General features: G+C 34.3%; 1 protein-coding gene and 1 pseudogene across 1 annotated transcript; both read right to left on the bottom strand.

Annotated features, from left to right (window-relative positions):
- Positions 1-3,203: 3,203 nt before the first annotated feature.
- Positions 3,204-4,507, bottom strand: LOC140753049 (uncharacterized). The gene is made up of 2 exons (XM_073087416.1): positions 3,704-4,507; positions 3,204-3,314 (listed from the first exon to the last, which is right to left on the bottom strand). The coding sequence occupies exons 1-2, from the start codon at positions 4,505-4,507 to the stop codon at positions 3,204-3,206; spliced, it is 915 nt and encodes a 304-aa protein (XP_072943517.1).
- A 6,757-nt stretch (positions 4,508-11,264) lies between these two features.
- LOC140753491 (uncharacterized) lies at positions 11,265-14,911 on the bottom strand (annotated as a pseudogene).
- Positions 14,912-16,380: the final 1,469 nt, after the last annotated feature.

Genomic DNA, 16,380 nt, shown 5'->3' with positions numbered 1-16,380 from the left:
CCTATACACGCGGTTGATTATCTTCTGTTACCGTTACTTTAAAACTATTACGTAATAAAAGGGCGTATCCTATCCCGATTCTGATGTGGGCGCGCCGGTAGGTAGATCTACAATGGTATTTCGATTCAACTAATTTAACCAATATTTATAAAAATATAGTTAAAATAATTAAATGAATAAGCGTTAATGCCACCATAGTAACAATAACACCCAAGCAAAACACCAAACAGTTCAGAGCACCACCGTGCCGTGCCCACTATTGGACAACTTCTGATCTGTTGACAGTTGCGCGCCCCTTTTTTATACCATGATACAGCTAGCCAATTGTTAATACGGAGCGGTAGTTCGAAATTAATATATTGCGACTTTAAAAACGGAATATTTATATATGAAATTAAGCATTCTCCCACATAATTATTCTCTTTTTAAATTTTTTTAAATGCCATTATTTTTACATATAATTAATAAAGCATTAGCTCCAGTATCTTGCTTTACATTTATCTAAAAAAAAAGAAGTTTGTTCAGCAAGATACGCTACACTTTGACATTTTCTTAATTAACTAATAATTATGTTATTGATCAGTCCCAAGCTGTTTTATCATTAATATAATCAGAAATTTTATAATAAGCTTTACGACTAAGTTTGCTTTTGATAATAACTTTAAATTTATTAATTGACAAATTTCTGATTTTGATAGGCAGTTTATTATAAAAACGTATACATTGACCCACAAAAGAATTATTTATTTTGTGGAGACGAGTAACATGTGTAGAAAGGTTATGTTTGTTCCTTGTATTTACATTATGCGTGTCACACCGTTTTACAAATTTATCAATATTTTTCCTTACATAAATTAGGTTTTCATATATGTATTGGGATATAACAGTTAGAATATTTATTTCTTTAAATAGTTCTTTTAGTGAAGCTCTTGGAGGCAGGCTGTAGATAGCTCGTATAGCTCTCTTTTGCAATATAAATATATCTTTTAGGTGTGACGAGCACCCCCATAGCAATATACCATAAGTCATAATGCTATGAAAGTAACTAAAATAAACTATTCTAGCTGTTTCTACATCTGTTAGAAGTCTAATTTTTTTAACAGCATATGCCGCCGAACTGAGTCTACCCGACAATTTATCTATGTGGCAGCCCCATTGCAATTTGGCGTCAATAGTAACACCTAGGAAAACAGTTGACTCCACGGGATCCAAAACCGTTCCATTTAATAACACATTGGTTTCAACATGCTTCACGTTGGGTAACGAGAACTTGATACATTTAGTTTTCTTCTCATTAAGAAGAAGATTATTTATGTTGAACCAATGGATAACTTTCGAGAGAGCATTATTTACTTCGTCGTAATTATTGAATTGTCTTTTAATCTTAAATAAAAGTGAAGTGTCATCAGCAAACAATACAATCTCGTGATTAGTCCCTACATAGTAGGGCAAGTCATTAATATAAATTAAAAACAGAAATGAACCGAGTATTGAACCCTGCGGCACGCCCATTGTAACAGAAGCACCGGGCGATTTTGTACCATTTACATCAACCTTCTGAATTCTATTATTTAAGTAAGAAGTCAAAAGGTTGAGAGCCTTGTTCCTGATTCCGTAGTGGTGTAATTTCCTGACCAGTGTCTCATGGTGGACACAATCAAAGGCCTTAGATAAATCACAAAACACACCAAGGGCATCACGCGAATCATCCCAGGCCTCATAAATATGTTTTAACAATTCAATCCCTGCATCTACAGTAGAGCGATTCCTTCTAAAACCAAATTGGTTGTCATGAAGTATTTTGTTTTTATTAAAATACATCAGCAGTTCATTTAAAACAATTTTTTCAAAAATTTTACTTAATGTTGGTAGAATAGAAATTGGCCGAAAATTGGTTGGATCAGTATTACATCCCGATTTAAATAAGGGAATCACTCTACTTTGTTTCATAAGGTCAGGAAAAACACCACAAGTAACACAAGCATTGAACACAGAAGCCAAGTGCGGTGCAATAATGCCGATAATGGAAGAAACGGCTTTAACGGAGAGCCCCCATAGATCTGCAGTTTTCTTAGAATCAAGATTACACTTTGTTTAAGCATGTTTTCAGCGGAAATAGGAGATGATTTCAGAGTTTTAGTTGATAAAATAGGCATGTTAGTAAAGAAATTCTCAAACTCTGATGCCACCTCTAGATCCCCTTTTACATCAGTATTATTTATTTTTAAAGTATAGTCTTGCTGATATGTCAAATTCTTATTAGTTTCACTATTAATAATATTCCACGTTGTTTTAATTTTATTTGATGATTTTTTAATCGTATTTCTTAAATATAGAGACTTAGCACAGGAACAGGCCATCTTAAATATTTTGGAATATTTTTTTACATATTCCTTAAATTTAACATTATGATTATAAGATCTCTCATAGTATAATTCATATAATTTTTGTCTACTTTTGAAAATACCTTTAGTTGCCCATTCACTAAACTTGGCAGTGTCACTTATAGTTATCGGTTTAAAAACTTTGCCAAATTCACCACTGATCAGATTAAACATAGAATTATATAATATATCAGGGTCACCGTGTACAGGCAAAAAAGGAATTTTTTGAGCCAAATTGCTTTTAAATAGTTCAAGGCGGTTATTATTTATAGGAACAAACTTAATTTCCTTTTTTTGGACTTTCTTAACTTTCCTAGGGAAAACTGCTAATTGACCACAATGGTCAGATTCTAAATTATGTATAATTGATGTATTTAAAGGTTTTAAGTCCGTAAAAATATTATCTATACAGGTTGAGCTCATAGCAGTTATCCTAGTCGGTTCTCGGAAAATGTTGTATAAGTTATAAGATTTAAAAAGCAGAATAATTTTCTTACTTTGAGGTGTATTTTCTAGTATATTGATGTTAAAATCCCCACAAACAATAATTCCCTTATTAGAATTCGAGATTTTAAATAAGACTTCTTCCATTATCTTTTCAAACTCCTCATAAGATGCAATAGGGGGTCTATATACGTTAAAAACCAGGAACTGGTCAAACTCTATACAAGAGATTTCAATAACTCGCTCAGCAGACAGGTTCACGATGTCTTTTCGTTCTTTCTATTCTATATTTTCATTAACAATTATGAGGGAACCGCCACGTATCATGTTTGTTCTGCTGAACGAGCTGGCAACCTGATGCTTACAAAAATTAAATTAGATTTGCTCGGTTTTCAACCAGTGTTCTGTTATACAAAGAATATCCACATTACTATTATCTAAGAATAATTCTATTTCTAGATCCTTGCCTATCATACCTTGAATATTCTGATGCACCAGGTTGATCGATGATAAATTTGATATGTAATTATTGGCATTACTAGTATTGCAAGAGGTTGTCTCTATTGTCTTATTAATTAATTTAAATTATTGGTAATGTCAAAATTAGCCAAAATATTGACAGAAGAAATGTCAATATTATTAGATCGCTCAATAGAAGCAACCTTGGTAGCCAAGTTCTTGGCTGTAATATCAAAAAAATATGATAGCGAAACAGCTACCTGTCTTTTTAAATATCGGTTAAAATAATATTTATCTTTTGTCAAATAATTTTTTTTAACATAATTGTTAATGTCTATTATATGAAATTTCATACTATTATTACATGTCAAATTATTTAATGTCAAGTTAAGATTATATCTATAATTATTTCCCACCTGTGACATATTGTGACAGTAGGGAAAGGTAAACATTATGATTTTATCTACTTTTAGACTATTTAATGCACTGTAATAATTTGATAATGTGTGTTTGTTTACATTTCCTTTATCACCGATTAATATAATTAATGTAGTATGGGCACTGAAGTTATAAGTCAAAATTTTATGCATGATATTCTGATATGATAAACCAGGCATACAGTAGTTGATTACCGTATGGCTCTTACATGCTTTCGACAAAAGTTGACCCATATCCTTGCCCATTTCGTCGCTAAATATTACAATATTTGCATTTGTTGCTGTGCAGTTGGGAGTTATCGAGTTATTTGACAATTGAGAGCTGTCAGTGGCAGGTAATACACATGACTCGGCCACTCTCGAGTCACACTTAGGCAATGAACAATTTGTTAATGACGAGTTATTTATTATGTCGGGATCCCCGGTTTGTTCCGATGCACTGCAAGCCATCAATTTGTTCATTGCCAAAATGTATTCTCGCAATTGGTTTTCAGATTGATCGTATTTTGATGTGACAGATTTTAATTTTGCCTCCAAATGATCAATCTCACTCTGAAGGTTTTGTATGTCATTCTTGTACTTCAGTGTGTTATTTTTCAATTTAGAGGCATAAATATCCAATCTATCAATGAGTTGCAGTCGCTCTCTATTTAATTTTACATTTTTTATGAAAAATTTATGTTTTTTTATGACCTTTTGTGTTTTACGAATATATTTATTAATATTTACATATTTTTTAAGTTTGTTTTTGCTACATTTAACCTCTTTATTGATGTTTGGCATATTTAAACTATCAACTTGTTGAACGATCGCTCCGATTTATAGAGAGATGAACATCATCTAATGCATCTTGTCAGGACCTATTCGGTCTTGTTTCTACGACAGTTAACATTTTTAAGTGTACTCATTATGCGCTCTACTTGACCATTAGCGCGACAAGAGCTGGTTAATCAACATTCAACAGGGGTCGTGGACCGACCACTTGTATCATCAGTTTCTAGATCAAGTTTCCCAAATATTTTAGAAGCTTTTATCATATTGGAGCCATTATTAGTCTCTCGGCAATAACTTTACAAATCAGCAATTGTATTTGCCAAGAGCACTGGTTCATTGTCATTTGTAACTTGTTTCTGTGTTTGTTGGTGTGTTAGGTCCTTACTAAATGCAAACATAATTTGAAATATAGTTGTGAGGGACAACCGTACATCAAGCCAAGTTCCTTTGGCCTGGCTTATGTACTTAAATACATACATATTTTTTCATATTAATTTGGCAGTTAAGTTACCGCCATTCATCAATTTAAACGTTTCGCGTATTAACCTTTTTTTTCGGCTCAGTTTTCAAATCATTTAAATTTTTAAAGAATTTATATTTTTATTCTCGACTTAGTTAAGGTTATTTTTAGGACCATTATAATACATTTAACTTTCTATGGGCGTAGTTTTGTTAAATACAGATGTAAAGTTGCAAGAATGACTTTTTCGAGTCAAATCAGAGTGATTACTAAACAAAAAGATAAAGAAAATAATATTTAACGTTGAAACGAAGTAGTAAACAATAAACAATAAGAATTTACTTCATTCAGTTATCTATTTTTATTTTTAAAAAGACCCAAATACGGCGGTAGCTTATTTGCCAACCTATTACTTTCTCATACTAAGCCATATGTCATGGTCATAACATTGAATAATTCGTTGATTAACCAACAATGACTTAAGCTGGGGCTACACATGCCAGTAAATCGGAAAAGTAGCTGGCATGAAAGTTACTGGCATGTACGAGAAACTGGCACACTGCGGATACATTTGCAAGTAATACTGGCATGCATACTGTGCCCTTGCATGCCAGTATTACCATCGCGTATACACAGGACAGTTCGTTAGATTACCTACCTAACCGCGCCAAACATGGAGAACAATCGAAGTGAATTAAACAAAATCGTGTTGTTACTAGCAATTGAATGTGTAGCTAAATTAATGAGAGATAAAAAGAAAAAACGAAGACGGGTTTGGGTAAGAGATTGGATTAGTCGAAGAGAAGATTTTGGAGCAAGTAGTTGTCTGCTTAAAGAAATGCGTCAAGAAGATCATGACGGTTACAAAAACCATTTGAGAATGCTCCCAGAGAAATTTGATGAATTGTTAGGAAAAATTGGCGACAAAATAACAAAGAATGATACTCACATGCGAAATGCCATCCCGGCAAAAACCAAATTGGAAATAACACTAAGATTTTTAGCCACAGGTGATTCATTTGTATCTCTAGAAGCATTGTACAGAGTAGGAAAATCGACGATTTCACAGTTCGTTCCAGTTGTTTGTAGTGAAATAGCTACTGCACTAAAGGATTTTATTAAAGTGAGTAAAACAATTTTGAATATCTTTAATGTTTTTTATTTATTTCAGCATAGATTCACACACACACACATAGATGCACAGCATTTTCAAGCTTGGAATAATGCATTAGGCATTATTCCAAGCTTGAGAAAAAATATTCTGTCCTGATTCTTGATCAAAAGTTGTAGTGTTAGTGTTTGTCTGCGTGGGTATTGTAAGTATGAATCGATCATCTGCAGATGATGCTATTTCTTCAGAATATATAGATGTGTTAGAATACGGAGTGGCTGGCTGAGAATATGAAGTGGACAATCGAGACCTCTCTGTACTTAGCAAAACTTGAATTTTGGATTGCATATCCAGAGCGTTATTTAATGGCAAGGATCTTAACTGAGCAGCAACACTTTGTCCGAAATAATAAAATTCATCTTTTTGTTTTTCATTTCCTGGATTATTGATTACAGTAGCAATATTTTCCAGGCTTTCTCTAAACGTTTTCTCTTAGTCTGACTAGTTTTATTAGGTCGGTTGAATGCTGCAGTGCGAGAGGAGGATCTTTGGTCTTGGAGAGAGGGTGATGGTGCTTGCTCGTTCGTAGTGCTTGCTTCAGCGGATGAGTGTGATTGTTCAACTGCGACAGTTTCGTTGTTTAGTGGGTTGACTGTAGAGGAGGATTGCTGGTCTGATTGCTGGACTGTTTGATAGGAGGATTGCTCTCTTTGAGAGTGTGATGGTGGTGTTTCTGTTTTAGTGCTCGATTGAGAGGACTGTTGTACCTGTAAAAAAAATTTTAAATCAATTGTTGCAGGTAGTATTAGTTTTTATATTTATTTGTTTTAACAGACATTTTGTTTTTAGATTCCTGGGAGGCAGGAATGGAAGGAGATAGAAAATGGCTTTCGAACCAAATGGAACTTTCCAGGCTGTATTGGAGCTATCGATGGCAAACACATTAATATTATCGCTCCTGACGATACATCAAATTATTTTAACAATAAAGGAAGCCACAGCGTAGTGCTACTAGCATTGGTGGATGACGATTACTGTTTTTCCTATATTGATATAGGATGCAACGGCAGAGCTTCTGATGGAGGAGTGTTTGAAAGATCAGGCTTGAAAGAAGCACTAGAAAATAATTCTTTAGATATTCCTGAACATTCTGTTATAGTTGGAGATTCAGCTTTCCCATTAAAAAAATATCTCATGAAACCGTTTCCTACCAGAGCCACCCGAAGAGAAAAAAAATTTAATTATCGTTTGTCAAGGGCTAGGCGAATTGTCGAAAATGCATTCGGTATCCTTGTATCAAGATTCCGAATTTTTGAATCATTTATAGCTCTAAAACCAGAAAAAGTTGATGTCATAGTATTAGCGGCATGTTCTTTGCACAATTGGTTGCAGAAAACCACTAATACTTATATCACACAAAGGTGTGTAGATTATGAAGATATTCAACTCGGGACTATTATTAACGGCTCCTGGCGTGATCACTTACAAACATGTTTACGGAATTTATCAGGAACACGAAATAATCGATCGTCTAGAGAAGCGATACTTATTAGAAATAAATATGCAGATCTCTTCATTACAACAGAAACAGTGCCTTGGCAAGACCGTTTGATTAATATTTTAAATGAATAATTGTAATTGTATAAGTAATTTTGTTTAATAAAACTTATGCGTGAACTTTTTTTTTACATCCATACCTCCATACCTATATTATAAATATGACAATGTGTTTTTTGTTTCGCTCATCAAGCCTTTTCATTTGAGACACATATCATTAAAAACCGGCCATGAGCGAGTCGGGCTCGCGTCCTGAGGGTTCCGTAGCAACATTAGGTTAAAAAAAACAAAAAAACAAGCATTAAGTCCTTATATGAATTAACGACAATCATGATTTCATCCAAGGATAGTATCAAAATTATTAGATAACTAACGTAGGTCGTAGAGTAGATAGATAACGATTAAAACAGTACAGCGCCATCTGTTGTCACGAAGTGGAATGACTTAAAAATCAAGATTCATCAAAAGCTAATATCAAAATTACTAAGATAACTGATAGCGCGATTAAAACACTACAACGCCATCTGTTGTCAAGAGTAAGCATGCATGTTAAAAAGAAAGAGTATGTACTCACAACAGCTGTTTGGATTGAGTTTCTATATTCGAAACTTTCATTTATAAAATCCATTTCCTTAAACCAAATCAAACTGGGCTTGTAAATGTCACTGGATCCAGTTCCGGATCGTTTTGAATTTTCCACTTTATTCCTTTCTTGATGGTAAGTACTTCGCAGACTTTTGATTTTATTTTTAATTTCTTTTTCAGTCAGATGTAATTCTTCTTGTATTTTGCTGTAGGCATTGGCACGTGCTATTTTGTTTTTATAAAGCGAGCTAGTGGGCTTCCAAAGACATTCGTATTCTCTGTACAAATGAATGAACTGTATAGTTCTCTCATCTCCCCATCGTGCCATGTTGAATACAAAAACCAACAAAAGAAAAACTTGACCTTCGAAATCAAAACAAAAAACGTGCGCCTACGGCCACAACAAGTCGGCTACTGGCATGCCCGTAGCTGTCGCGTCTGTTCACACGTGCCAGGTAAGCAGCCTCCCGCGTCCCCTCCCTCAACTGGCATTCAAGAAAATCAAACGTTGTGCTAGCTACTTGCAACTAGCTAGCTTCCAGTTACAGGCATGCCAGTTGGTGGATACACATTCCTGTAGCTGGCGCTTGCAAGGAGCTGGTATGCTAGTGTGCAAGCTACTGGCATGTGTATCCCCAGCTTTATGTATAGTTCTAAAGAATTATACATAAGTAATTTGTTATGTGTAATCATTAAGGATTAGTAAGCCAATGTATGAAAAAATATGTATTTTCTTCAAAATTATACTTTTCCTTTAATTTGTCACATAACATTACTTCGCAGAATTTGATCCTTATAAGCGACACTATGAGATAGTGGAATAATATAGAGGGTGTAATTTTTTCAAAATGAACTCGTTCGATTCCCGACTAAGGAAAAAGATATTTTAAAAAACTAATGATGCAGATTTAGTTTTTATCAAAATCGGCCTTGTAACTCCTTTCAGCATTTTTCACTTATCCTTATAGTTTCGGATTTGGCCCTGAAGGCCTATTTGAAAAATTCACTCTGTATATACAGGGTTACTGGAAATTCGATTCATTCCCTTGGAGGGGTAAAAGTAGAGCTCATTTCCAACAGGTTTTGTCATTAAGTACCCTAGCCGATAGTGATTTGTTTTTGAGATATTCAAGTTTTTGTGTTTTTATTTCTAAGTACCGATTTCAGGCAAAAAAATAAAATGCTCCTAAGTGAATGTCCTATTTTGATCCTATTTTTGTGCATAATCTTATACCTAACATCGCAACACATTCTTAAAATGACAATACGCTGTAGTAGTAGCTCTTAAACTTTACGTTATGGAGGTCAATTTGCTAGAGTTCAATAAAGAATTTGGAAATAAAGATGTATGGAATGTGTCATGCAAATTATAAAAAATAATAGCCATATTTCACTAGCTATCCAAAGTGCTACGAAATATTACGGTAATTTTTTTTAAATAAAACAGTTAAACAAATATTCAGAACATCAGTAATTTGTGGATTCACAAACTGCACTATAGTCTTACTGTTCGGCACCGGTAAAGCACATCTTAGTTAACACTTTAAACTGTGTTATTGTTGTGATTGTCAATGTAGATAAAAGTTTTATACCATTTTGGCAAGCTAGTGAAATAGGGCTATTATTTAAATATTTTTTACGACACATTCCATACATCTTTTTTATGCAAATTCACTCTAAAGTGGAAATAAAAAGGGTTTTTTTATTGAACTCTAGCAAATTGACCTCCATAACGTAAAGTTTAAGAGTAATTCTACAGCGTATTGTCATTTTAAGAATGTGTTGCGATGTAAGGTATAAGATTATGCACAAAAATAGGATCAAAATAGGACATTCACTTAGGAGCATTTTATTTTTTGCCTGAAATCGGTACTTAGAAATAAAAACACAAAAACTTGAATATCTCAAAAACAAATTACTATCGGCTAGGGTACTTAATGACAAAACCTGTTGCAAATGGGCTCTACTTTTACCCCTCCAAGGGAATGTATCGAATTTCCAGTAACCCTGTAAATAAATGCATAATATAAAATAGTCTTAAACTACTAAATTGTAACCGGCCAATATAATTGTAGTGCCCCATAGATGAAATAGGGCGCACTCAGCATATGTAACGGCGAGCCGCAACCACTGGTTTTCAGTGCGACCTTAGGGTTCGCGGTTCGGATATGAACTTGTTCTCGTTCAGTAAAATCAAGGTTCCCATTTTATTTTCTGAATTGGTTTTATGCCATTAATATTGAAATAGGTTCTAATGTTAGGAAATGTCCCGCTGTTAAAAGCAACGAGATTATTTGCATCTGAGATGAGAGGGTTTACAGGTTGTGGATTACTATGCCTCTATCTGAGCTAGAACTTTTGCCTTTGCCACTCTAATTGCTTCTTCTGGAGTTGATTCTGATATAATTGTAGCCTTTCACTTGTTTTGCCATTGCACAGTCCCATTACAATCTCATCTCTTATCAAATCTTATAATTTGCCACAATCACACGAATCTAACAGTACGTACAACTGACTTACAATATCGTCGTTGAAGTTCTAACACCACGGATGTCAAAAATACCAACTTTTCAGGAGAGAGAAAAAGTTGCATTATTTTGTATAGATACTATAATAATACAAACTACTATTTGTGTATACTTAATTATCGTTCTATTTTATGTAGAATCATTATCTATTTATAAAAAAAAAACATTTATTAGCCCAAAGATAATGATGACATACGTTGTGTTGCTACTTTAATATCCAAATTGACATGACTTACGTCATTTTATCATAGATTAGTACATTTTATATTAGAAATAAAAAAAGAAAAAATCTTATATTTAATCCTTTATTACAATGCAATCAGTCTTTCCATTTATCAAACATTATACCTATTATTTAAGTATTTAAACATTTACCCTTAACAAGTATTGCAAGATTAATTACACTTTATTATTACTACTGTACTATTCATAAATTGAATTTGTACTTGAGGAGATCGATACTAATTGACTAAATCACATAAAGTCTTATACAGATAATTATACTGTAATAATAATTATAATGTAACAAATTAGTTAGTTAAATATTTAGCATATTATATTGTTAAACAAAATTAAATTAGAAAATTCCTTAAAACAATAAACAATCCTCAAGGACATTTTAAATATTCGCAAAAAAAAAACAACAAAAATCGAAAAGTTCTCAAGTAATAAACTTAAGTACCTGGTGTTGTAATCATAAAACAAAATTACCGATTATTTGAAATAAAAAGTCACGAGTGCAATTAGTTTAAGTAGTAAGTTGATAATGTCCTGCAAACCATATTTTGGAAGCATCGGAGCTTCATCCATCAGAAAAATGTCTATTTCTGCTAATTGTCTCGCTTTAGAGTTTGATACTTGAGACTGAATCCGGTGTCGGTGAATCGGGAACTTCTGTTGATGGCAATTCTGTTAAAAATTTAGCAAACTCTGGTCGAAACGAAAGTCTATATTGTGCTAGTTCAATTTATGGTATACTTGTCCGCAAACGATAAAACTATAAATGCCATGGCTATTTATTGTTCTGTCATCTTCTGCATTGAAGGATGCTAGAGCAAAAGATGCGTTTATGTTTTTTATTTTTTTATGAAATTCTTCCGAATGTGGATGACGGTTTAAAAAGAGACGTATTAATTCATTTGAAAATTTTGGTTGCTCCAATGAAATTCGTCCATGCAAACAACAGCCACCAAAATAATTTCTATTTATACTATTAGAAACGCGATACTCAGGGAAATGCAATGCACCACAATGGATACACAAAATTTTAAAAGGTCCTAAGGGGTGATATTGCACAGCTGCAGTAACGGCACATTTATATGTCGACAAATAATTATTAAGTTTAAAACCCTACGACGTCTCCCGTCTCGACGTCTTTGCTCTTCTAATCGGTAATCTCGTTGTTCGTTATTTTCAGTAGTTGTACGTTGTTGAGCACGCTGCTGCAAATCTTGGAGACGTTGTTCCCGCTGAAAGTGACGACTTTCAGTAGCTATACATTGTTGCGCACGCTGCCGCAAATTTTGGAGACGTTGTTCCCGCTGGTCGTCACTTTCAGTAGCTATACGTTGTTGCGCACGCTGCCGCAAATCTTGAAGACGTTGTTCCCGCTGGTCGTCACTTTCAGTAGCTATACGTTGTTGCGCACGCTGCCGCAAATCTTTCAGACGTTGTTCCCGCTGGTCGTCACTTTCAGTAGCTATACGTTGTTGCGCACGCTGCCGCAAATCTTTCAGACGTTGTTCCCGCTGGTCGTCACTTTCAGTAGCTATACGTTGTTGCGCACGCTGCCGCTAATCTTGAAGACGTTGTTCCCGCTGGTTGTCACTTTCAGTAGCTATACGTTGTTGCGCACGCTGCCGCAAATCTTTCAGACGTTGTTCCCGCTGGTCGTCACTTTCAGTAGCTATACGTTGTTGCGCACGCTGCCGCAAATCTTTCTGACGTTGTTCCCGCTGGTTGTCACTTTCAGTAGCTATACGTTGTTGCGCACGCTGCCGCAAATCTTGGAGACGTTGTTCCCGCTGGTCGTCACTTTCAGTAGCTATACGTTGTTGCGCACGCTGCCGCAAATCTTTGAGACGTTGTTGCCGCTGGTCATTATTTTCAGTAGCTATACGTTGTGCCGTACGCTGCCGCATATTTTGCAGACGTTGTTCCCGTTGTTCGTCATTTTTTGCTCGTATAATGTTGGTTAAGTTTTGCAAGTATCTTATTTTTGCGGCACGTGTAGAACGAGCGGAAACCTGATTATTTTCATGAACGTTTTCTTGTAATGAGTCTTCACCGTGTGAAGTTTGAGAGATACGTATGGGGCGAACGGAAATTTCAAGGTGTTCTTGAGACAAGTCGCGGCTTCGCGAAGTTAGATTGTTCATCAACGTTTTTTCAAGGGTCTTTTAGGCATTTTTAAATGAACACGTGAGATCAAAAGACACATAATAGCTATAATTTTTGTGGATTACCAGTTTACAAATGAATTATTAGATGGCAATACCATCCATAGAGTATAGTAACTAAAGATACCATCGCAAAGAATCGATTACATTTTACGTAATACTCTATTTTAGGAAAATAATTTTAAGCAATAAAAAAATATTTAACAGTAATATACATAATATATCTACTATTATACTTTTAAAACTTTATGCAATATTTACTTTCATACTCGTATTTAATACCTTTCTCAATATATATATTTATAATAATATATCCATGTTTTGATTTATGATGAAAGTGTGCAATGGAACGTTCTAAGTATAGGTATTCTGTGGTTCTGCAATGGAAAATTTTCCTGTTGACAGTTGAGTTCAACTTTTTCCAAAACCTCAGCGATGTTTTATCGTGGATTTAACTCTTGAAATGTTCTCCAAAAGAAACGTTTATTGCGTTTTCGGATGCGCGGAGTTTGGTAAGTTTCAGAAATATATTTTATTAATCATTCATAACGCAACTTTCGATGTGGCATAAACCAATATTTAAGTCCGTTTTCGATTCATTTTTATGTAATTATCTTACGAGGAAGAAGTCCTTTGTAGTTTCTTGATTTAAGTGTGCCAATATACAATTTTTGGAAGTTGTTCATTATAAATAGTTATTCTTTATCAAATTGCTGTCAACTAAGTGCTAGAGTTTAATACGGGGTGGGCCATGAATTAGTTAACATTTGAAATAATCATTTAAAAAAAACTATTTGACATATTTTAAAAATTGTTTTATTAAAAGAAAGCTAATTAGTTGGAAATTATTTTTTAAAAATTATATCATCTAAATGACCACCATTTCGATTTTTACACTCTTCTATGCTAGTAACGAAATTTTCGAATACTCGTCCGCACAGAGACCGTGAGATCGTCGATATCTCTTCGCTGATTTTTTCTTTTAGTTGACGTAGTGTATTTGGTTTATCGATGTAGACACGACTCTTTAAATAACCCCATAAAAAGAAGTCAGCTGGGGATAGATCTGGACTTCTGGGTGGCCATGGAATGTCACCTCGTCTGGAAATCAGCCTTTTCGGAAACATTTCTTTAACCACCGGCAGTGACTGGTTGGATGTGTGACAAGTGGCTCCATCTTGTTGAAACCATGTGTTACGATTGTAGCCAGAAAATTCCAGTAGCATCGGTGCCAAAAACTCCCGTAACATTTTCACATACCGAGTAGAATTAACAGTAACTGAACGGCCGTGAGAATCTTCAAAAAAGTAGGGTCCAATTATTCCTTTTGCTGAAATTGCAGCCCATACAGTTATCTTTGGAGAATGAAGTGGCCTTTCGTGTTTAGCTTTAGGATTGTCACTGCTCCAATATCTGCAATTCTGTTTGTTTACATGTCCGTTAAGATGAAAATGGGCTTCGTCAGAAAATAAGAGGTTCTCAAAATTACTGAATCGATCTAACATTGTTTCAGCATAGGACTTGCGTAAATTTAAATCATTAGGTTTTAGTTCCTGCACCAATTGGATCTTATACGGATGCAATTTCAAATCTAACTTCAAAATACGGCGTAACGATGTGCGGGATAATCCTAATTCAGCCGAACGTTTGCGCGTCTATAAACCTGGATCACGTCGAACAGAAGCAGAAACTTGCTGTACGTTCTCTTCGCTCCGAGAAGTCCGTAGGCCGCCGGTTTGCTTTACATTTAGTGTAGATCCCGTCTCTTCGAACTTCTTCACCAATTTCTTTATTAAAGGACCACTCGGACACTGACTTAAGTCGTGTAAATCATATTCAACACGAAATAAGCGTCTCACAGTAATAAGCGAATTGTTGTTTAAATAAAATTGTTTCACACAGTAAGCGCGCTGCGGCCCCGTGAAGCGATCCATTGCGACTAAATTTCCGAGAAACGAGCTAGTGACAAGACCCCTCCCCGCGCCCCGCGCGGCATTTACTTGCGTAGGGTATTAGATTCAAATGTTAACGAATTCTTGGCCCACCCTGTATATTCCGTCAAGTATTGACATCATTACGTAATTTATGTAGTATTGAAGTTATAACTGAATTATAAATTACTAAGTTAGTTTTAAATTCTTACTTGTGTTGTACTTTTTCAGGAGCTTATCTGGATCGCTATCCTCATCCTAGTAAAAAAGTGGAGTTGTTTGCATCATGGCTTTCCATTTTGGGTAACAAAATACCAGAACATGAATATGAGAAGATTTATTAAAATAAGGGAGTGTGTGATTACCACTTAATACCAGAAGACAAAGTTCCTAACAATCGTCGCTTAACAAATTTGGCAGTACTATCACTTCATTTAAATGGTAGGTCTATATTTCTTTTATGAGGACCCTGAAGTTGGCACATAGCCGACAAATATAATTTTTAGATACGGATATCTCGAGTAGGAATGGAGCTACCGCAAATGGACGAATATGCATTTATTTGGAGCGAAAATATCTACATGTACAAATTTTTTTAAATTTTGAAAATTTTTCAAAAATTTTTTATGACCAAAAATAATTTTTGGAAAGCTCTCAAAAAGTTCTGGATGGTCCAAATTTCTTAAAAATTCATTAATATATTATACTTACTTATTTGTTAAAAATCTTCATGTATATTTTTAAAAAACACCAACATTGTCTATTATCTATGCCTAATATCTATTATTAATTATAAATTACTATTTTTTAACTTCTTAATCTAAAGTGTGCCATAGGACTACTTATTATTCTATACTAAGAATTCAAATTGCGCGCGCTCTAATCCTGAACCAATAAGAAATGAGTCGAGTTTTTATTTACAATTGTTTGTGTAAATTTAACGAGTGATATTTTGCACGACTCTCCCTTAAAAATATTTTTACATTATAACGAAATTATTTATTCATAAATACGTAGAGGTGTTTTTGATGACAAACAAGATGGCAGCCTCATAATGCGCCATCTGCGCCGTGTGGTAACGGTCATAATTTTGAATTTTCAAAGATATATTTAGTAATTGAATCCAATGTTTATAAGTTGATTATCATCATTCACTCTTAATTGTTTTCAATTAGTGATTGTTTAGTTGTTATTTTTTTGAGTGTTCCATGAACGTTATGATTTAAAAATTTATTTATAATGAAGTTTGACGAAGAAAAAGTTCTAAATGGTTTATTAAAATTCGTTGACAATTTAGATGAAATTGGTGAA

The sequence above is a fragment of the Epargyreus clarus genome, unplaced genomic scaffold, assembly GCF_041222505.1.
Source record: "Epargyreus clarus isolate Ecla_fem2 unplaced genomic scaffold, WU_Ecla_fem_2.2 ptg000026l, whole genome shotgun sequence".
NCBI classification, from domain to species: domain Eukaryota; kingdom Metazoa; phylum Arthropoda; class Insecta; order Lepidoptera; family Hesperiidae; genus Epargyreus; species Epargyreus clarus.
Note: the sequence above shows the minus strand (reverse complement) of the source record. Positions and strands in the feature narration are given on the sequence as shown.

Bases quoted from the DNA above. Each gene is read 5' to 3' on its own strand.
- LOC140753049 (XM_073087416.1), bottom strand. From the start codon at position 4,507: ATGCCAAACATCAATAAAGAGGTTAAATGTAGCAAAAACAAACTTAAA. The intron at 3,315-3,703 runs GTGGGAAATAAT...CTGGTGCATCAG, and splicing joins ACTGTCACAATATGTCACAG to AATATTCAAGGTATGATAGG.